This window comes from Cucurbita moschata, unplaced genomic scaffold (assembly GCF_002738365.1).
Source record: "Cucurbita moschata cultivar Rifu unplaced genomic scaffold, Cmos_1.0 Cmo_Scf00020, whole genome shotgun sequence".
NCBI lineage: Eukaryota > Viridiplantae > Streptophyta > Magnoliopsida > Cucurbitales > Cucurbitaceae > Cucurbita > Cucurbita moschata.
In genome coordinates, this window is record NW_019268536.1 from 2,896,947 (window position 1) to 2,920,801 (window position 23,855).

A 23,855-nucleotide genomic window follows, 5' to 3' on the forward strand; every position below is an offset into this window, starting at 1 on the left:
AAAAAAAAAAAAAAAAAAAAAAAAAAAAAAAAAAAAAAAAAAAAAAAAAAAAAAAAAAAAAAACACAAAACCCCATTAAAAAAACATCCCATGATTTCATGTTCTCATGTTCTTTACCATTATGCCGAAATAGTAATAAATTCAAATCTACTAACAATCTCCTAAAATTTTGATAGTTTGAATATTTGAATCATATCTCAACAAAACTCACCGTAGGCGGCGCGTGTCCATGAAACTGTCGGGGCGGTGAGAGTAAGCGGAGGAGACGAAGTGGAGCGTTTCGCCAACGAAGAGGAGGCCGAGCGAGCCAGCAGGAAGTGAAGGCTTTGAAGAGGATGAGGCTTTGAGGATTACAATGATTATGGAACATATGAAGGCTGCAGCTGTGATGAGCTGCACAAAAATCCACAAAGAATCCATGTTTTTTTATGAATTTTTTGCTGATCTGTGTATAGATTTGTTTGAGATTTGCAAGTGATACTCAACCTTTTATAATGTAAATATGAAGACTCGTATGATTACCACTCTTTCAACTTTTTTGGTTGCCTTTTTTTTTTTTTCTTGGTTATTGCCATATGAATTTGCATGGGTTTCGATTACGCCGAGCGAGGCGGGGATACACACTTTATTTGTATCGGTGTAAAATAAGAGGCGGAAATACACGCTTTATTTGTATTGGTGTAAAATAAGAGACAGCTATATTGTAATGGCCTCGTCCAATAATTGAAAGGAGAAGAATGAGTAGATAATAACAAATTTAAGTTTTTAGTTTTTGTTATTAAATTGTTTAAATATAAATTATAGTTTTAAGTTTCTAATAAATTTCTAAATTTTTATTTTTGTATTTAACAGATTATTATTATTATTTTTTGATAACCATTTTCTTTGTTTTTTCGGCCACTTTCTCTTAAAATATTTAGAAGTTAAGTTTTGAAATCAAAGCTTTAAAACCTTTGTTTTCGAATAAAATCAAGAATAATTTTGAATAAATTAAAAGTTTGAGCGAGAATTTAGGAATAAAATAAAATAAAATAAAATAAAAATAAAATAAATAATTAAATGTTCTCACATAATCTTCCAAAAAAAATTGAGGGATTTACTATTGCTTAATAAATAATTAAATGTTCTCATGTAATCTTCTCGAAAATTGAGAGATTTACTACGAGACATTTATTGCTTAATAAAAACATTTCTATTATAATAGAAATAAAATGAATAAAATAAAATCAAATAAAAATAAAATAAATAATTAAATGTTCTCGAGGTATTTACCTACACATGCCTAATAGAAACCTTCTTCTTTCTATTAGTTTCTTTATACTAAAACCCTACGAATGGAATAAAACCAAGAATAATTTTTTTTAATAAATTAAAAGTTTTAGCTAGGGATTTAGGAATAAAATAAAATAATAAAAAAAATATAAATAATTAAATGTTCTCGTGTAATCTCTCCAAAGATGAGAGATTTAGTACGAGATATTTATTGCCTAATAAAAACATTCCTTATTATAAAAGTTTTAGGAAGGGATTTAGGAATAAAATAAAATAAAATATAAATAAAATAAATAATTAAATGTTCTCCTGTAATCTCTCCAAAAATAGAGGAATTCAGCCCGTGACCTAATAGAAACATTCCTATTATAATGCGAATAAAACCAAGATTAATTTTTTTAATAAAATTAAAAGTTTTAGTAAATGATTTAGGAATAAAATAAATAATTAAATGTTCAAAGTAAAACACGCTAAACCCTGAAATTCTTATGATTGAGCCATCAAGAAGTAAGACGCACCTTGTCGATATAGATAGTGACCTTCAATTCTTTTAAGTCGTTCTTAGTTATCCTATCTTCAAGATCACTCTCATTCGAATGTAGTCTTAATTCATTCATATATCATTCATTAACTTAGTGTCACGCGAGGAAACAAACATAAATTAACCAATCTAATTAGATTTAAAATTAAAAATTTAATAACATATCGAACAAAAAAAGAATTCAATTTTTCATCTCACCTATTTAATAACTTTAAAAAATGTTGAAAACATCGAATGAATCTATTAAATTTGAAATTAAAAATTTCCCACATTTTAAATATTTTTCAAAATTTAACTACCAATAAAGTAATGTACTTATTTCAAAGTTGGAATGATGTAACCATTGATCAATATTTGATGAAGAACACGTTTAATGGATGAAAAAACTTCTTTGAATATATTATTATTTTATATAACAATGCTCAAATAAAAGATAAAGGCCTATTTATTAAACCCTACATCTCTAAGCATTTATGTTTTAATAGAAAAATGAGTTTAACAAGTAAAACCTGATTAACCCTCCATTAATCTTTGACCATCTAACTTTGATAATCTTATCATTATTGATTAATTAGTGTTGCTTACACAATAATCTTACAACTTCATGCAAAAAAAAAACCCCTCTCTCGAGCTCTCGAGAAAAATCCTTATTAGTCGATAATGAAGCCCTAATTTACAAGTAATCTCAAGGGATAGTGACCAAAACCTTTTACAATTGGTTCTTTAAAAAACTCATAAATAATGTTAAATTCTACCTAAGTAGGTCATCATGACTTGAACTCAGGCTTTTCGAGAACTTCTTTGAGTGGGAAAGTCTAAACTAGAGCCGACGAATCATGAAGAGATAAACCGTCATAGAAAGGTCAAACTTAGTGCAAAGTCAGTAAAGCAAGACTCGTCTATCAATTTTCTAAGGCTGATGTCACTGATAGCTCTAGGTTCACCTTTCTTCTTCTCAGACCACTAAAACAGAAACCCCACTCATTTTATAAAACATGGTCAAAATGATCGGCTCAAGTCCTTTATTATCGTTAATGAATCCCTAATTATTATGTACATAAAAACTAACATATACCCATTTGAAAAGGGGGACCAAAGAGGGATATAGAGAGTAAATAAACTTAAAAAAGTTACATTTGGTGCTAAGTACTCCATTGTAGTGGCAGCTTGGACGGCTTCTCGTGCCTTCATGTTAGAATATTAAATATGAACTTCCCATTGATCATCACTCCACAAAGAGGCTGCATGTGCCACCCTAAGGAACATTAAAAAAATGGGTATTTTTAAAATTTTGGAGTTCATCATTGCCCATGAAATCTTTTTGAATCCAACCCATTTCTTCCACATTTTCAAAGATTTTCCTTTGACCCTTTTCTTAACTTATGTTCACTTTCATGACCCAACATTCATTCATTGCCAATTTGTTTAATAAGTGTCTACACCTCAACACCTTTAGCTACTGCCTAACTTGCTGATATGTTAGTTTATGCAACTCTCTAAATGTAATGGTATGTTGTGTTTGGCACATATCATCATTATGTCATCAAACTCTTTGGGCCCAATCTCCTCTTTTCTCTCTTATTTGTTTGTTTCCTTTTCAAAAGTTTCTTGATATATCTTTGAGAATCTCATAGAATGCTAGAGGAAATAGTTCTTTATTGCCCTCCAATAGGAGTCTGGAGCTTTGGGATGAACTTTGTATGGTCTTTATGTAAAGAATCAATACAATTTTGAGCCCTATGATTTTGATTTGACTGTCTATCAGTGAAAGTTGTCATGCTTTTGCGGAGATCTATTTCCTTCATCCATGGGATTCCTAATTTAAGGAAAGTATCCAAAGAATAAGTTAAAAAGAAAGGACAGTATTGAAATTTATAAGTCATGCCAAAGGACGACAAGAAATGTGGAGATACCTTTACCGTCACCTGTTAGCTCTATCTCCCATGGGTTAGCAACACAAAGTGTGAATAAAAGTTTATCGGAACATTTTCTTCGACAACTAAACTATCATCACCGCTCTTAAGCCTAGACCTTTTTGGTGTCATATGCAAAATCTCACTAAGCTTCATTTTACCCGATAGATCTTTTAAAAAATTATCATCCAAAATACACCCAACAAAACCTATTAATTTAGACAAATCTTACACTTTGGTGTTAGGCAATCTTAGCCAAACAAAAAACGAGACATGTTCTGTCCACACTGTCTGAAAAATGAATCTAAGGCATTCAAAGCAACTTTCATAAGTGATCGGCTGGTTTTTAAATGATAACTTTGTAAAAGGTTTATCAACATTTCAATTTCCAATGAGCCTTTAACTTGAAACTAAATCTGCAACAGGAGCAAAGCAAGGAAGTTAAAGCAACACTTGCAGACTAAGTTTCCTCCTAAATATAATATCTCCTTTGCTTTTGGTTTCTCTTCAATAAACACGATGCTGCTACTTTTTCAAGTCAAATCTTCTATATTTTATTCATCATATCCCATGATTCGTAATGAAGGTATATGCCTCGATGTAACTAGCAGAAAACTTATGAACTGACTAAAATTTAAAACAATATGCAAGGAGAAACTGGCGTGAACAGAGATGTTACCTTACCTCAGCCGTTCCAAGCGGACAAAAATGATGAATTTAGGAGACCAAATTCATGTTTTGTCAACCAAATGCAGAGCTTTAGTTCATTGAAACCAGAAGTTCACGCATCAGACAGGCCCTGCTCTCATGTCTATCTCGTATCTTTCTTCACGTTTATCATAATTTCTCTCTTTCAAAGTGTGTTTGAGAGTAAATAAGAGACTGATTATGTTGGGTTACAGCTAAGCTGTTTCCTCAGTTTTGGCAGCTCTTGCCTTTTTCTTAATGATAAAAGATACTATCCCCTGTTAGATCTTTGACAATGTCACATAGAGAGGTCAGAAATACTTGGGAAATTTACTTTCTAACACACTAGAAATATCGTAAGTACAGTACTGCAGCATATTTGAAATTTTGTCTACTTAATACACATCGACTTGAATATTTTTCTTTTGAGAAAAAAAATGAAACTCTTTCTTGTACATCAAAATCCCAGTGAACTTTCACCTTCTTCCTGTCATGTGTTAGCAGAGCGGCAGTAGATGGATCTGTTCAAAAGGGTTAACTGGTAATATTGAGCATACCTACTTTTCCAGTGGCAACACAGTGCATGTAGCCGATATCAAACATGCTTGCAGAGTAATAATCGTCTGAAGTCATCAGGTTTAGGAAATCAACTCCATCATCGTCCTCCACCATAGCCCCTTCCACGATCTCGGAATCCCCCATGACCTGTCCAACATATGGATGAAATGTTGATAAACTCAAGAACATTCATTGTGAACTCCAACGAGCATGCACCAGAGAAATACAAGTATGGACCACGCTTCTAGATTATTTTTCTTTTATCCTTGGTATTGATTTCTGGAAGTATTGACAGTAATAGGAACTAGAACACGATTTCACTTCCTTGGAGAAAACTAACCTGAGGGAGGAGGAGGTGCACCACGCCCCATTGCTGCCAGTTCAGGACTTACCTTCTGTCCAGCTTCTTCAAGAATCGCTATAAGTTCTTTTGCAAATCTGGCATTAGCAGCGGTGAAGAAAGTGTATGCAGTTCCTTTGGCTCCAGCTCTTCCTGTTCTACCAATTCGGTGAACATAATCCTCGAGAGATCCAGGAAAATCATAATTTATAACATATTTCACGTCCTTCACGTCTGCAATCAAATGACATTATAAGAAATACTATAGAAAGCAGTAGAAGTTCATTAAAAGCTTAAGCTACAAATTTATGAGACACAACACCCAGTGCCTTATACTATTCAAATGCATTCTGGTCCATGCAATTCAATAGGGTTGGAAGCCTTTAGCCCTTTACTAATAAGCAAGTATATTCTTTTCCATTCATACAGAGCAAACTTAATGAACAACATATACAAAACAAGAAGGGAGATGATGCATCTGGTAGGGTACCCACAACCCAAGTTCTCGTATTTTATCAAGTTCTTTGTTGGGTATGAATTGTTTATGTGTTTTCACCTTTTGAGATGATTTATTGGATTGGGTAAATTCCTTTTTTTCATTCTCTTACCCTTACTTTCATCTGGCTTATAGATTCCCGTGCTACTGCTATCTTGTCCTGGCATCTGGCTATTTGTTTTACACCCTTCTGGGATATTCTCCTGCTCTTCTTTTTCTTTTCCCTTCTTGCTTTTTTTTCTACATCTAAATGCCTTTTTTTCCTTTTTCTATTCGAGATTTTGAAAATGAAGGTGGTGAAGAAAATGTACAAAGCATCTCCTAGGGAAATCAATACACATCGGTTTCATCCATAGGTTTGTTTCATTTTCCCTCTTCCTTGATGAGTCCATAATGATTCATACTTAATATCCATGTGGTTGAGGGCCATAGCCAATTATTAAAATATTGTACTGTCCCCTCTCCTTATGGACCATTTTCTATCTTCTCGAAGTCACCCATAAAACCAAGTTATAGTGGGATTTGGGCGTAATGGATATTCAGCAAGATATTTGGTCCGATCGGTAAAGGCACACATTCCAGAGTGTTAGGTAGTTCATCACTTCCATTCAGGTTTTCAACTTCTTCGTTATTTTGAGATATTACTCTGGTTCTGATTGCAGATAATTGGGATCATTGTCGTAAGTTCAGGGTAGTTTTGTTCAGTCCCTTGTCTTTAGCTCTTATTGTTCCGAATGAAATTTCTGTTTCTTCTCAAAATAAATGCATGAGCAGATCTTCAATGACTACTGTAAAATGTCATACCTAACAATTTTCATATACAAGACATACCTAAACCACGAGCAGCAACATCTGTAGCCGTCATTATAGGACTCTTGCCAGACCTAAATTCTGAGAGAACCCAATCCCTTTCTGCTTGACTCTTATCACCATGAATTGAAAGTGCAGGCCAACCATCCATGCGAAGCTGTCGGGTAATTTGATCACATCCTTTCTTCGTATCCATAAAGATCAGGATTCGACTCCCATCCATGATATCCTCTAGCAATTTCACCAATCTGGAAAACTAGTCAGTACCCGTTACTCTCATCATACCCTGACGGGCTTTTGGGGAATTATGATACTCTCAAGGAGGAAAAAGTGAAAGAAAAACGATCACACACACTACTCTCACTTGTTATATTTCTGATTTTCAGAGACAATATCAACATGTTGGCGTATGGCATGATTAGCTTTTAGATCAGGAGAACCGATGATGACCTGTGGAAATTTATTATAGAAAAAAGGTCAATAACATAATAACGAATGCTAAAGACAACATCCTACACTCCCCACAAGAGAAAAAAAAAAACTAATAGATCTATATTTCGGAAAAAAAATCTTGCAATTAACATCCACTTGGTGGAATTCTTTATGTAATAAAGATGTAAAAATAAATGAACCTCATTTCTTTCATAGAAAAGTACAAGGTAAGTCTTGCACATTTATGTCTCTTAAAAGGGATGCATGAGTTAAAGTGTCTTTACCTTGTATGGATTGTAGAGAAACTTCCTGGCCAATTGTTCAACTTCTTTAGGCCAGGTAGCACTCCAGTACAAAGTTTGTCTATCGGGCCGAATCTGTTTTGAAAATAAGATAGCATTTAAGAAATTTTAACAATTACGCACAACACAATCAAATTTCATAAAAAATGAGCACAAGTAAAGCCACCAAAAACACATAAATGCCTGGCTCAAAAGCTGGCTATCAACCAGGACTGCATCAGAAGCCAAGAAAATACAATTTAGTTTTAACAAATTTTCTGAACAGCCGATTGATTTAGAGTCTGCAAATTTATCATACAGAATTTAATTCCAGGAAATCATTCAACTTATGTCGCAAAGGAACTGAGATGAAAAACGTTACTACTAATAAATTTTTTTTAATGAAAATCAACAGTCGAAATCTTTGGTTTACCACTTTTGAATGAATCTCCTCGTCTCTTAGAACAAACAAAACGACCAACAGGCTGGATGAAATCATTAGAATATATATTGAACAACAAGCAACAGACAATTGCAGTGAACTATAAAAGCCAAAAAATAAATAAATAAATAAACTGAAACTTTAACTATAAAGGCTCAAAACTGAGGTTTTGGAACCAGAGGTACCACACTACCAGAAAGATACCATTTTTACTTAATATTCACTGAAACTTTAACTTTAGATCTACCAAACCTATGAAAATAATAAATACATAAAATAATGACAGTAATGCAATTACAATGTAGAGTACAAGAACTTAAACCTGTGAAACAATTTTTCGTATTTGAGGGTCAAATCCCATATCCAGCATCCGATCAGCCTCATCCAGTACAAGGTATGTAACCCTTCGCAAGTTTGTATGATGTGACTCCATCATATCAATCAACCTTCCCGGTGTAGCAATTACAATTTCAACTCCTGAATTTTTTATTTTAAGAGGTGTCGTCAGCCTTTCTATCATAAACATCAATATTGAAGAGAAGGAAAAAAACAGAAGAAATAATCACACTAGGTAGGCAGTAATCATAAAAATCAAGGTGCGGAAGGATATTCAATTTGTCGACAATGGACGTAAGAAGAAACTGTTAATTGACACCTCAAACCTTGGTTAGGATAAGAGTATGGACATCTTGAACTCAATTTACCATTTACCTTTCTGAAGATCACGCACTTGAGGCCCCTTGGGAACGCCACCATATATGCATGTGTTCTTAATCTTTGATGATGCACCAAATTTTGTAGCTTCTTGTTGTATTTGAACGGCAAGTTCACGAGTAGGAGCTAGAACTAACACAATGGGACCATCTCCAGGAGCTGAGAAATGTTATAAAATGAAGATAAGAAATCAGTCGATTTGAACATATGACCACTATAAGACATTTTATACTTTGCACACTATCTCCTTACAAAGGATTGGCTGTGCATTGACATGTACAATTGCAGGCAAAAGGTATGCAAGTGTCTTCCCGGACCCAGTTTCAGCAATACCAATGAGGTCTCGACCTTTGAGTGCCATTGGCCATCCTTGTGATTGAATAGGAGTAGGTTCAGTGAAGCCAGCTTTGGAAATTTCTTGCATGACATAATCTGATACACATATTAAAATGTTCAAATTTTTCCCATGCATTAATTATAAAGAAAATTGAACAACTAGGCATTAACTAACTCCATTCATAAAAGAATAATGCTTAAACTTTAAAATATGATCAATAATGCGTGGAATGTGACAGAACTGTTGAACGATAATATGAGAAGTCAAAGTTTAGTTCGTAAAGATAAAAGTTCTCAAGAAAAGTACCAGGAAACCCAACATCACGGAAAGACTTGACTGGTTTGGGAACATCACGACCTTCTACAGTAATCTCCCTCCTTTGCCGATACTCGTCAACCTCTCTCTCTGTCATTGCAGCCACTGATGGTGCCTCAATGTAGAAGTTCTTCTCAAAATGAGGCAATCCATCCAAATCCACCTTTCTAGGGGCCTCAGAAGCATAATGGTCACTCTTGCTAGAGGAGGATTGAACTGAACTGCTATAGCCTGTAGAGCCACCAAAACCTGAATCACTGCAGCAGCCCAAAAAACATGTTGAGAGAGGAAGCCCCATTATTTAAGAAAACAAATAAAGAACCACCAATGCAGTTTATCCTAAGAAGTATCGGGAAGACAATAACATCATTTTTCCAAAAAGAATACAGAGCTGCAATCACAAAAAGAAAACATATAAACAGGCTAAGTTAAAAGATCAGTATGAGTAATCATATTTTAATAACTTCATAGATTTGTAAGTTGAAAGGCAATACTCTCTATCAATTGTGGAACCAAAACAGATAGGTGATTTTGTAAAGAGTTGGCCTTTTCTGGCTAGGAGAAACATGGAGAAGATTGACGTTAAGATGTCTACTGATCTTTTGAAGCTGCTGGAAAATATTCAAGGTGGGGAAAAAATGGTGAGAGGACTAGGGATCTTAGTTTTTCAAGCTTCTTTACAGTCAAATCCCTGTTTCTGCATAAAACTTAGGTTGAAGTCTCTTTGATTCAGATTTTTCAAAGGAAATTTTGGAACGGGAAATATTCTAGAAAAATTGAAGTAATTGTTTCTTCAGCTTTTTTGAAGTTCTAAATACATCAAATAGACTTCAAAGGAGATGTCCAATAATGGCTTAAAATCTGTTTATCTCAACTTGGGAGTTGGCGAATTTTTGGGTATCTACTTCTTCACTTCCTCACAAAAAGGAATTATGGCGCTCTCTTTTCCAAATCTTTGGTCTATCTAGGAACCTTCGATATGTGTTGGAAGATAATGTGCTTCATATGCTTTGTGGTCATCGGTTCGAGAGGAAAGCAAAGAAGCTTGGGGCATGTGTTGCGAACTCAAATCTTTGGTTTGTGAGAAAAGAATAACAAATATTAAATGAGCAAGCGAATGATTGGAGGGAAGAGGCAATAAAAAGGCACAACCACAATATTTGATTAAAAAAAATTTCCCCCAACATAAACACTTCAGTTCAAGACTAAACATGAGAGAAGGTTTTTTACATAATACCAATTCAGTTCTATTGATATATCCTAAGGCAACTATCAAAGAAAAAAAAAATCTTCGAAATTTGAATTTTCATAAGGACTCTTTTGTAACTCCTTAAGGTTTGGACCGATGCCTTAATTTTGTAAATTCTTATGCATCAATGAAATTTGTTATTGATCCAAAAAAAAAAACATAAGGAGAAGAAAAGATAGTGAAAAAATGTGAAGGGGCTGAAGAAAAAACCAAGTAAAGAAACAATGACTTACAAGTTACAAGAGAGATCTTTGATTTCAAAGGTCATTAACGTTGGTCTCTATATCTAGGGGAACAGAACAATTGGCTGAAGTTAAGACAAAATAGAAGCTAGCTCCTATTAAGGAAGGCCATAAACAATATATCAAAAGGTTTGACCCTCCCTCGCTGTGAACAAAAGACCAACGAGACCAGAAAGTTCTTGAGAAAGTTGGAGTACAAAGAAGAAAGTTAAAGAAACAGGTTTAAAGATCCTCTCAGAACATGACACAACCATGATCTCCTACATAAAAGGTAATAAAAGAACAAAACTCTAAAGGTAGGAAGAGATTGCTTTCCATGGGTTCCTAAAGGTGTTCTTAGAAACTAAACCGAGATCATCACAGCTATTTTAAGAGAAATGCTACATTTTCTTTTTTTTTTTTTTGCACAAAATGCTTGTGCTTAAACCACCTTCCACAATACAAATTTTTACAGCTCCAACTCACTAAATGAGTCCCACTTCTCTCCTCCACCTCCTCCCATTAAAAACCTCTCATGACCTTATCCAAGTGTGCTTTCGGCATGACGGTTTTTCTTTAATCCTTTTACAAACGTACTTCTAAAGATTAATCAAGTTCCTTCGTATTACTTAAACTTCCTATTCACTAAACCATACATTTGGAAAATATATGACTAAGATTATTAATTTAGAAAAATAACAAATAGAAACCCAACTGATCAATGAACATAAAACAAGAGAAACAAGATTTATAAATAATTACCCAAATACATTCAAACTCCAAATAAGATGTGGAGGCGGAAAACTCCGTTTTATAAACCAAAAGCAGCTCTTAAACTCAACTAATGAGTATTAGGCAGTCACAGGCTTAGAACGAAATCAAAGACTTGTTGAAATATGGTTTAATCCTTCCTTTAGAAGTTCTGGGTAGAGCGAAACAGTAGAATCTGTTTTGGACACATAACATTTGCAAGAAATATTGGCACTACACTCACTAGCTAAAGTTTTGGCAACAGCTTGGAGTACATCACCAGAATCCTTTATAATAACAACACATCTTCTGTAATTAATTCCAGTGGATGTTTCTGGATTACCCAATTTTTCCACTAGGGAACAAAAAAAAACCTAAACAAAAATAACTGCATCCGTAATCGGTATACTATTCAACCAGCTACCATTACTCAAAATGAGAAAGCCCTCATCGTCGTCAAAATTAAGCAAGCTCGCAAAACCTAGGTGCATTATAAAGCTTAAAATCCATAGCAACAGAAACCAAAGCCCACATTCGAATGCGTAGACAGGAAAAGGAGTAAGTTAGAGTTACCTTCTACGGTCGCGGTAAGAAGTGGGATCGGAGGAGCGGCTGTCGTAGCGACTCATGGCGCCGGAACTCGCCGGAAAGAAGTGGGAAGGGTTTTAGAAGCTGCCTCTGTTCGGTAAAGGCGAGAAAACTAACAACGGGGAGGACTCTTATCTGCCCTTCGCTCGATCGAGGCTTGCTAATCGTACGGCTACACTTTTCTTTTTTGGCTCACAGCACCTATTAAACGGCGACACGTACTATGGCGGTGTCTCTCGTATTAATCAGATTTTATTTTTCAGTTTTAATATTAAATAAAAAAACCAAAAACAATCCATCAACGGTAACATATAGTTCTATTTACTCAAAACTTTCAAATTTATATATTACAAAATTAATTATTTTAATAATTTAAATATTGTTATGCACATACAGCCTTAGATCCATTGAAGGTAAATTTTCTCGGGAAATTTTAAAATAGCTCGAGAATAAAATATTTGTGTTGGTAAAAATTAATATATTTGAATTTTTTATTTAAAAAGATAATTATGTGGGCCTTTAACAGAGGCCCGGTTGTAAAGCTTTATGAGCCTTTAACCATAGGCCCACTTTGCAAGTAATTGAGCCCATTAGGCCCTTTAACAGCAGCAGTGCTTAAACCTCTCTGAAACCTACACTCTGATTCTCAAGGAGATAAAAAAATGCCAACTTTAACGGCGACTTCGACGAGCATTGTTGCTTCATGGGACACTCAACAGAGGCTTACGTACAATCCTAATGCGTCAAGAAACCCCAACAAGAAACCCAAATCTCTATCTGTCTCGCCGACCTCCCAATCCACTGGAAATGCTACCTTAACCGCAACGAACATTCGAACGAACCAAATTGTCTCCGACCTTCTCAAGCGTCGCAGTCCCGGCTCAAATGAAGGTAAATTCATGCATAGGTTTCTGATTTCTTCAATGGTTTTTCGATTTTCTGTCGGGAAATTTGAGGTTTCTTCTGTCTGGTTGATGGGAGTATTTGAATTTGTTAGTCAGGTTGGGTTTCGTTGGGTAATGGTAATTGAACTCGATGTCTGTCGGGTGGCGTTATAGAAAAAATGGATGCAGTGCGACCGAGAAAAATGGAAATTGAAAAAGGATTGTTGGTTGGTTATGAGTTTATAGGGAAATAAAAAGCAAAGCCATTGGAGCTTATACTCAAAGTTGATAATACATACTATTAGGGAGGTTCGTGATTCCTAACATGGTACCAGAGCCATGTCCTTAAGTTAGCCATGTCAATAGAATCCTGAAACGTCGAACAAAGAAATAGTGAGCCTAGAAGGTGTAGTCAAAAGTGACTCAAGTATCAAACAAAAGGTGTACTTTGTTCGAGGGTTTTAGAGAAAAGAGTCGAGCCTCGATTAAGGTGAGACTGTTCGAGGGCTACATAGGTCTCAAGGGAGGTTCTATGGTGTACTTTATTCGAGGGGAGGATTGTTGAGGATTGTGAGGAGAGGAGTCCCACATTGGCTAATTAAGGGGTTGGTCATGGGTTTATAAGCAAGGAACACTACCTCTATTGGATAATATCATACTGTTATGGAGGTTCGTGATCCCTAACAAGGATTAGAAAAGTTCAATTTCTTGGAAACTTCGCTTGATTTCTTTTCATTTTTCTAATGAGGGCGTGTTATGTTTTATAACACATTCAAGATGTTCTTAAGCTAATCAACATTAGTAAGAGTATTGGTGGTAGATAAGGCACAATGGAAACGAGCTTAGAAGATTTTAGTCAAAGGACTTTCATTGTTATTGTTTCAACTTTGAGATGTTTTCATGTAATGTGAGATTTGTTAATCATTTTCGATTGTTTTTACTTTTAGGCAGCAAATCAGTGGAACCAGATGGTCTCTATTTGGGATATGAGCAGTGGTTGCCAAATCCGCCGAAGGTGCAGAAACCCCGATCCGTGTTCAATGCAGCTTCACTAGCATACATGGGTGATTGCATCTATGAGGTGCATTTCCGACTCGAACTTCTTAGTATTGATGTTGTTTTCGAATGTTATGATTGCTTCTAATGTCCAGAGTTTCGAACCGCTATATCAAATGGGTTGCAATTTTCATGCCTATAATGATTTAGTTTATGAAACTGTGAAGTTTGGTTTTCCTGTATGGCTTACCCTGACCGTTTCTGAAATATGCAGCTATATGCTCGCAGGCACTTTCTATTCCCGACGTTGAATATCGAAGAATACAATGACCGTGTTATGGCTGTTGTACGTTGTGAAGCACAAGTATGTCAAAGTCTTGCTCAATTTAATGCTTGAATTGAATAAATTGTTTCCTAACAATGTACAATTTCCGTCTTCATAAACAGTAAGGCTACTTCTAGCAAAAATTGTCTTCTTTGGGCTTTCCCTTTCGGGCTTCCCCTTAAGATTTTAAAACACGTCCACTAGGGAGAGGTTTCCACACCCTTATAAGTAATGTTTCGTTCCCTTTTCCAACCTATGTGGAATCTCACAATCCAACCCCTTTGGGGGCCCAACGTCCTCGCTGGTACATCGTCCGGTGTCTGGCTTTGATACCATTTGTAATAGCCCAAGCCCTCTGCTAGCAGATATTGTCGTCTTTGAGCTTTCCCTTTCGGGCTTCCTCTCAAAGTTTTAAAACACGTCCACTAGGCAGAAGTTTCCACACCTCTTATAAGTAATGTTTTGTTCCCTTCTCCAACCGTTGTGGGATCTCACGATCCAACCCCCTTGGGGGCCCAGCGTCATCGCTAGTACATCGTCTAGTGCTGACTTTGATACCATTTGTAACAACCCAAGCCCACCACCGGCAGATATTGTCCTCTTTGGGCTTTCCCTTTCGGACTTCCTCTCAAGGTTTTAGAACGCGTCCACTAGGGAGAGGTTTCCACACCTTTATAAGTAATGTTTCGTTCCCTCTCCAACCAATGTTTCGTTCCCTCTCCAGCGTCCTTGCTAACACATCGTTCAATGTCTAGCTCTGATACCAGTTGTAACATCCCAAGCCCACCGCTAGCTGATATTGTCCTCTTTGAGCTTTCCCTTTCCGGCTTCCCCTCAAAGTTTTAAAACGCGTCCACTAGGGAGAGGTTTTCACACCCTTATAAGCAATGTTTCATTCCCCTCTCCAACCGACGTGAAATCGAACACAAACTGTCATTTCCTCTTATTAATACAAGGTAGAAGACTTTTATACTCAGGTTGATTTTGTTATATTTCAGGATGTTCTTCTCCAGAAGCTTCTAAATGATAATTTCTTAACAGAGGCAGAGAGGTCAGTTATAAGTATTTAATCATTTCATATGTTTTCTTCATTTCCTACTTTAATGCATATGCATAAAACTCTTTGTCGATGAGAAGCGAAGATTTTAATTGCCCCTTTAATCCTCATTCGTGTGTTCGCGGTAACCATGAACGTTTCCCCCCGAATCCTGATTTGTTGAATCTGATATACGTTAATGTAGGGACATCCTTCGATGGGGAAAAAACGTTGGTTCGTCCTCTAAAACACGTACAAAAAAACGTGCTGGTGCTGCAGTTTATAACAGAGCATCTTCACTAGAAACCTTAGTCAGTTTCCTTTAACTTCTTGCACGTTTGAATCAATATCGCGATTTCATCGAACCAAATGCCCGAAACTTATTGTTTATATTTTCTGTAGATCGGTTACCTTTACCTGAACAACGTGGAACGGTTGGATGAAATCATGAAAAAGCTCGGCTTCTCGACTGATTCGTCCTTGCAATTGATTCCAGAGGAATCAAATAGTAAGTTTAGTTATAAGAATTGCAATCCCTTTCCTTTTTTCAACGAAAGCGTGGTTTCTTATAAAAAATGATCATGTGCTATCCGAGATCATTTGTTCTAGACATTATTCATTCTCATTTGCATTCATTTTGATCCTTTCCAATATGAACTCCCATCATCCTTTCCACTAGGTGACCAACCAAGCAAGTCAGGTGACGAAGACGAAACCTGATCATCGTTGAGTAAGCCACCATGCTGCTACCGCGCTGATACTTCAAAACGGGTTAGTCAATTGATGTCTTCACAATTGATCAGAAATCGGATTTTGTGGCTACTCGCTCTGCATGCTCTCTGTACATCGTACGTCCTTCTTTCCCATACATAAAGTTTTGTACAAATAAGCATGTTTAGTTGACATTTTTGGTTCTTAGTTATCTCCTCCTTGTACTTTGTGGGAGTTGTGTACATTATTCTGTGAAACTCTGTTACCACTTCCCACTTACCATGTTGTATTCAGATGATGCTCTCTGTGGTAACATTGCATTGTAATAGAGATACCTTATAGGAGATCTTTAGCTCAATGGGAGGTAGTCTGTGTTTGTGTTCGGATTGTATATTTAGGCCACGATTCCCTCGGTTTGGTCTACGTGTGTAATGGCCCAAGCCCACTGGTAGTAGATATTGTCTTCTTTGGGCTTTCCCTTTCGGGCTTCCCCTCAAATTTTGTAAAACGCTGCTAGGGAGAGGTTTCCACACTCTTATAAAGGGTGTTTTGTTCTCTTCCCCAACCGATATGGGATCTTACAGCATGGGTTTATGATTTATAAAACTTAGTGTCGTATAAGACGTGAGTTCGTAAGACTGGGCTCATGTTACTCGTACAATTAACGAATTTTTAGCTTGGAATTCTAAAACTCACATACTAAACTAAACAGAGTCTCCTTTTCATAGCCCTTTTTCCCCTTTTAACCTTGGTGTTCCTATTATTCTCATTCAAATAATACATGTGAGAGCTCACATCATATCTCTCCAGTAGATACTTTTAAAATCTTGAGAGGAAGGTCCGAAAGGGAAAACCCAAAAAGTACAATATCTACGCGGTAGGCTTGGGCTATGGAAAAAGGATGTTAGGCCTCGAAATGGGTGGATTGTGAGATTCCACGTCGATTGGAGAGGGGAATGAAACATTTTTATAAGGGTGTGGAAATAACTTCCGCGTTCTAAAACCTTAAAGGGAAAGCCTAACAAAGATTATATCTGCTGGCGGTGGACTTGGGCGTGGACTGTCGTTTCATAAGGCCAATTGCCATTAATTGAGGCCAAATGGCCGTATTAGGAGTGAGAAGCCCAAGCTGGTCTGAACAGACAACAAATGAAATCAGGAGAAACCCACCACATGAAATCTTTTGGATGAGCTCTTCAGGAATCTGATATAGTTCTTGAAGTTTCTGAAGTCAATATCATAAAGAAGATAACACTTTTCAGTGATAAAAGGGAAGATGATGACTGAAACTGATATGGAAAAAGGTCGGTTTGTCTGGTGGCTCTGATCTGATGAGTCAAGTAGGCCCAACATTAACCAAGAGTTATGGATATGGCCTTCTTCATTCAAAGATGAACGCCTCCTCTCTTGAGTGTGTGGCATTCCCATCCCAATTTCATGGGTAACTCTTACCCAGCCCTCTAATTCATACGTTTCTCTTCCTCACGATAGAGATAGCAAAATTCAAATTGGATTTGTCTAACCTTCCTCCGCCCGTTACATATTCAATCTCACAGTTTTAAAACGCATTTACTAGGGAGAGATTTCCACATTCATATAAGAAATGTTTTGTTCCCTCTCTAACTGATGTGAGATTTCACAGTCCACCTCTCTTGGAGACCCTAACGTACTTGCTAGTGCACCACCCAGTGTCTATTATATATCACCATCATCCTCACGGTTTCAAAATGTGTCTACTAGAGAGAGATTTCCACACCCTTATAAGAAATGTTTTGTTTCACTCTCCAACTGATGTGGGACCATCGTCCTTGTTGGCACACCACCCAGTGTCTGGCTCTGATACTATTTGTGACCGTTCAAGCCCACCGCTAACAGATATTGTCTGCTTTGATCTATTATGTATTACCATCAGCCTCACAGTTATAAAATATCTCTACTAGGGAGAGGTTTCCACACCCTTATAAGGAATGATGCTTCGTTCCCTTCTCCAATCGATGTGGGATCTCACAACTTGAGTTCAAACCTTTTTCATGCTCCGTTGGGCTCTTGATACATCAGGGTTATTAGGAGATCGTGTTTTCTTCGACGTTAACTTGCACGTACATCCTCAAGCTATGTGTCGGTGTCGTTCATTTGGTAAATTCCTTGTTTCATGTTTAAAAAAGAAAACAACAATTTCGAAGATTTAAAATATCCTCCTCTTCCTGAAAAAAGTATTTGGAATGATTTTTCAAACGCCCATTTGTCTCCCTTTTGTACCGACTTCTTCTTTTTATCCGTAACCAGATTGCTTTGTTGTTTTGTTTCGGTACAAAAACATTGAACAAGATTAATAAAATTGTCCTATCGTATCAAAACTATGACAAAATGGATTAGAATTCATTGTCTCGTTTATAGGGCTCTAAGCATGCGTTGAAAAGAGGCCACTCATGTTATGTTCAAACATGGATAAACATTGTGTGTCATCCTCATCCCCTACAATAGTGAGCCCATCACACCCTTCTCTTATCTTACTTTCAATCCACTTTTTGACACAAAAATCAAATGGTTCGTTGGATAACATGAAGCCGCAAGTGCAAACTCCACAACCCTTTTTTTCTTTTTCAAACGTCTGTGGTGGAGATATGGTCTGCCATAGTTCTAAGTGGCTAAAGCTTTGGCCCCCACGAAGAACGTCGATTGCATTACCTTTTAATCTATCAAGAACTTAACAAACGTATTTTAAATTCATATCAACTTTCTACCCTACAGTTCTCTCAAGTTTGAAGAATTATTGGTGAATTTTATCTACTCAAATTTCGTTTTTTGATAAACTAAGGACATGTTCGAGAATGCTTTAGGGCTGTATTAAGTAAATTTTAACTAATCAACATCAATGAACTTACTACGTAACTCGTTTTCATTACGTACCTGAAACTACTTCACTTTTAATCATTACATACAAGAAGTTCGATAAAAAAAACTCAATACCAATCTCTTTCTAGCAATTTGGATAAGATTCTTTCGTAGCAATTACACATTGCTATCAGAACCAAATGTCAATTCAACAAAAATAAAATAGAAAAAAAACTTTATTTATTTATTTAAATTTCATCAAAACCATTAAAGTGATTGATTTGATTATTTTCAAAATGGAAATGATTTTTTTTTTCCTATGGTGGAGTAGGAGTCAACTTACGTGTACCCATTGATTACTTGTGGTTATGGATAACTTAAATAAAACACTCTTAATTCATCATTAATTTTTTTAAAAAAATAAAACTACTTCTTACTAATTGACATCTAAACCAACTTTTTTTTTTCTTCTTCTCATCCTCTTTTTCTAATTGGTTTGTTTTTATATTTCTTTTGGCTAATCAATGAAGTTGGTTGAGATTATCAAAGTTAGTGATTTGTAGTAAAATAAAATAATAATAATAATACACGAGTCAGTGATTTGGCCATTAGTTGGGTAAGGAGTGTACACGAGTTGGGTTGGGTTATAAAATTTTTTAGACTAATAAAAAATTTTAGGTTGGTCAGATCGGCTATCCGATATCGAATAGGGTTCACAACCCTTTACAACCTAACCCAACCCTCTATTTTTTGGTTGGTTAGGTTGAGTCAGTCAAAATTTTACTTATCTACCCTACCAGTCATATTAATAACTAAAATTTCATAAAATTCAAAAAACATTCACTTTTCATTTATATGGTCTTAATATTTACAACAAACTTTAAAGTAGAGTTGAGTTGGATTGAGTTGTCAGCCTTATATTGGCTGTCAATCTAACATGCAAAAACGAGCAGAAGTTTGGATTTTCTAAAATTTTAACGCATTCCAATTTTTATGATTCGGGTTGAGTAGTTCGAATTGTTCGAATTATTAGGTCAGACGTATTAAATATTTACAAATATAATATATAAAAAAAAAAATTGAAAGTTTTTCTTATTATATACAAAATTTAATTTTATATTTAATAAAATGCTAATAACCTTTATTTTTAATATTATAAGTACTCGTGTCCTTTGTTAAATGTGCATAATTTTGTATTAGAGATGATATGGAATCAAATCTCCCCTCTTGTTTTTTTAGAAAAATAAAATAAAATTTGATTATGACAATCTAACCATCATTATTATATAGAATGAATAGAATAAATATTTTAAAAATAAAGTAACGCTAAGATACCAAATTAATATAGCTTTACCATAATCGTCCAAAACTCGCTTACGTACACCATCGATATTTCACTGATCAGCTCTTTCTCTTTCTTACGTATTCGTCTTGGTTTGTCGGTACAATAAGTCATCTCATGATTAGAAGTATAATTCAACCGTCTTTTTTATCAAAATTTCAAGACAGACATTTAGTCGACCATAAGCAGATATTTAAATAATATTATTATTCTGAAGAAATACCGAAGATGGGCCTAGAGCTGAGCCCACATAAAAGAGGGCCCACTCAATCCTAGTGGTAAATTTATGAGATGGGGACTGCAATGGCTACTCTAAGTTTTGGGTGTGTGTGGCAAACTCATCCATACATAGCCAAACAGGAACAAGATAAGCCCTTTCCTCTCTTGATTCACCACTAAATCAGCCTTTTTTTTGCTGATGTGTCATGCTGATCTGTTTACATTATTGCACTTTGGACCCCACATTTCTTGCTGATGTGTGACACCCATCCACTTTTTCCATGCTGATGTGTAATTTTCAACTAGCCTAATAATCAAGTTAGGTATCAAAATTATTGTTACAATTATTTTTAGCATAAGCTTTTAAATTTTAAATTTATTTCATTTTGATCCCTTAATTTTTGTAATATTTTTTATTTTGATTTCTAAACTTTAAAATTTATGTAATAATTAATTTATAAATTGAATTGAGGATGACGGAGCAATTTGGAAATGGATTGAGGCTATAAAAGTCCAAGAGACGAAGATGGAGGAATTTTCACGGCCCATGGGCTTGTGGGGACCACATAAAGTACATTTTTTTTTTAATTTAGGCTTTTTTTTTTTGTTTTTTTTTTCTTTCTTTATAATTATTTTAAAAATGAGCTGGCTTGGAAATATATTAAATAAAATTAGGTGTTTGATAATGATGGGATTGACGTATGGGCGTGCTCCCACCTAAACCATTGTAATTCACTCACACCCTCCCTATTTGTGATTAATATATAAATATGAAAACAAAAATAAAAAAATACAAATAATTTTCTAAAATATTAAAATTTATGAGATCGAGTAAAAAAATAGAATATTCATATGATCTGATAACATGATTTGATCATACTGCCTAATCAAAACCATAGAGATTGAATTGGGTTAGAATTTTTTTCTCTGGTGACCGTTTTTTGTTTGTAATATTAAAAATAAAAGATTAAGTTGGATTATAAACTTTATTTGAATTGTTCAAATGATCAAGCTAATCTAATCCATATCCGTCAAAAGTGATATTAATTAAATAGTGTGATTGGGAGATTAGATAATGTAATTCATGAATAAAAGTTACGGTAAAAAAAATTAATTAATGGGTAGGAATGACAGTTAGATCTAACTTTCATCAAAGGGCATTGACTTTTTCCACGTCAAGTTAAAGTTGGACCCATCAAATTAATTAAGATTCCTAATTATTGTTTTCAAATTGGTCTATGCACCTTCTACACTGCTAACATAGTTTTGTCATTATAATTCTTAACGAACATTGTCACTCCTAGTATGTTTGTTTGTCTCGAGAGAAGTATAGCGAAGTTTAAAAGACTCAATGCAGAAGTATCCATCAATCTGGACTATTGGCTACTGAAATTAGATAATAAGTTCGAGAAGTAGAGCGAAGTTTAAAAGATTCAATCAGAAGTATCCATCGATCTGGACTATTAGCTACTGAAATTAGATAATAAGTTCGAGAAGTATAGCGAAGTTTAAAAGACTTAATGCAGAAGTATCCATCGATCTGGACTATTGGTTACTGAAATTAGATAATAAGTTCGATTGTGGAGAGTATTTTTATTTTTTCTCGGTACGTTCGAAATTATTAATAGAGGTTATCAAGCATAGTGGGCTATTAGAGCCTTTTAAATGGACCACGCGCACATGGCTGTTGCCATTTTCAAACACCAACCAACAAAGACATCACTCCAACAGCTACATTAACAAAATCAAAATTAATTATTTTTTTCTTTTTAAAAAAATTGTTTTGATTTTAAAATATTTTAAAATATAATATATTGAATAGGTTCGAAATTCTATAAAGAACAGACAGGGATTTGTGTTTGCGACATAGAAGACTGTAATTAGGGTTTAACTTTGGTAATTAATTATTATTATTGAATTAATTTGAAATTAATAATAATAAAAATATAAAAATCACCGCCGGGCTGCTACATTTTTCCACTTCCCAGTCAAATCAGGCAACTTGCACATGGGAAAAGCCATCAATTATCTGAGCTGTCAAGCCCCCACTGAAATTCCTATAATACCCCCACGTTTTTTCACCTTATATTCCATTTTTGTCTCTCTATCTATTTATGCTCATTTTTTCAATTTCGATTTTTGTCTTCTTTTTTTTTTTTTTTGAAATTTTATCTTCTAAAAATTATAGAATTATTTTATTTCCTCCAAATTTTGTAGAGTCCGATCATTAATCGATAAATTGATATTGAAAAAATTTAACGGTATGTTTGGAAAGCTCGTCTTTGGGACCCACTCGCACTCCCGCCCGATCAAAAAAAATCTCATGCTCACCCATAAACAAAAATTAAAATATGAAGTTATGAGAAAAAACGGAATTCGAATTCACTAAACCAGAAAGACAATGCTTAGCTTATTCGAAGAGTTTTCCATAATGATTGGAGCGGGGAAAAGAAACTAGACACCACCAAATATCTTCCTTCAAAGATATGCCTTCTTTTTTCTTTTTTTTTTTTCTTTTCGTGTTAATACCAACTAACACTTTAAATCATATAATTTCACTTTATTATTTTTTTATAATTTTAATATTTTTATGTTTCGAGTTAATTATGAGCCTGACGATATAAGACATAGTTCCATTTCATGAGTAATGGATAAATGAAATTTTTTTTTTATTTAATTAGATTAGTTATAATTAAGGTTGTTATTATATTAATAAATGATGAACTTTAATAAAGCAAGGGAAATTTAGTGTTATCTCTTGTGCCAAACGGCAAGTAACTCCCTTCCTTTTAAAAAGTTTTCTTTTGATTTATGAATGTTCCTTAACGGCTACGCACATAATGGAAATTCCCATCATTTATAACAATTAGTTAGGTAATAAAATTGCTAAATTTTAATTCCAATTTCATTATTTTTTCATAATAAATAATAAAATTTTAAATTTTAACTAGTCGTACCAGGAGGAATGCTAGTAGTAAACAAATTTGGATAGTTGTTTCGTTCATCCAAATTCGATCGTTCGAAGTTCGGGATATAAAAAAAAAAATCTTTTAATTAAGATATAATTAAATTAAGAATTTTATTTTAATTATAAAAATTAACCAAAAAAAATAAAAATATTTGGTGGAAATATTATTGGTCGTGGTTGAAGAGAGGAAAAGGGAACATAATTGCAACACCAAGTCGGTTGTTAGGTAATAGTAATTGCCAGCGAATTTTTCAGTGCAACTTGCAAATACATTTTCTTTTTATTTATTATTAGTTTAAATTACAAGCTTCAAATTTAATAGTTTTAAAACAACCAATAAATGAATTTTTAATTTTATATCTAATAATAATAATAATAATAACGTTTTAATTTTGTGGTCCATAAATCTTAATTTTTTTTAATTTTGTGACTAATAGTTTTTTTTATATATATAATTTAAATTAAACGTTTACGTTTTAATAAATCGGTTAATTTTTAAATATTTTGAACGTAAAAAATATATTAAACCCTTTTAAATTTTAATAATGTTAATTAATTAGAATAGACAAAACATAGAATGCTAGTACGTCCAA

At 34.5% G+C, this 23,855-nt stretch overlaps 3 protein-coding genes across 3 annotated transcripts in view; 1 reads left to right on the plus strand and 2 right to left on the minus strand.

The window, feature by feature from the left end:
- Nucleotides 1–420, minus strand: part of LOC111458064 (3-epi-6-deoxocathasterone 23-monooxygenase) — a 5,707-nt gene extending 5,287 nt beyond the window's left edge. The window contains exon 1 of the mRNA XM_023100565.1: nucleotides 212–420. Coding sequence (XP_022956333.1) covers nucleotides 212–420 — 209 coding nt within the window. The remainder of the gene's footprint in view (nucleotides 1–211) is intronic.
- A 4,296-nt stretch (nucleotides 421–4,716) lies between these two features.
- On the minus strand, nucleotides 4,717–12,123 carry LOC111458063 (DEAD-box ATP-dependent RNA helicase 20). The gene is made up of 10 exons (XM_023100564.1): nucleotides 11,932–12,123; nucleotides 9,130–9,395; nucleotides 8,739–8,918; nucleotides 8,484–8,645; nucleotides 8,095–8,249; nucleotides 7,334–7,426; nucleotides 6,982–7,067; nucleotides 6,639–6,865; nucleotides 5,312–5,545; nucleotides 4,717–5,118 (listed from the first exon to the last, which is right to left on the minus strand). The coding sequence occupies exons 1-10, from the start codon at nucleotides 11,985–11,987 to the stop codon at nucleotides 5,069–5,071; spliced, it is 1,509 nt and encodes a 502-aa protein (XP_022956332.1). The 5' UTR covers nucleotides 11,988–12,123; the 3' UTR covers nucleotides 4,717–5,068.
- A 461-nt stretch (nucleotides 12,124–12,584) lies between these two features.
- On the plus strand, nucleotides 12,585–16,289 carry LOC111458065 (mini-ribonuclease 3). The gene is made up of 7 exons (XM_023100566.1): nucleotides 12,585–12,837; nucleotides 13,778–13,911; nucleotides 14,101–14,190; nucleotides 15,150–15,202; nucleotides 15,393–15,498; nucleotides 15,590–15,695; nucleotides 15,867–16,289. Exons 1-7 carry the CDS (start codon nucleotides 12,609–12,611, stop codon nucleotides 15,905–15,907), a joined length of 759 nt encoding a protein of 252 aa, XP_022956334.1. The 5' UTR covers nucleotides 12,585–12,608; the 3' UTR covers nucleotides 15,908–16,289.
- Nucleotides 16,290–23,855: the final 7,566 nt, after the last annotated feature.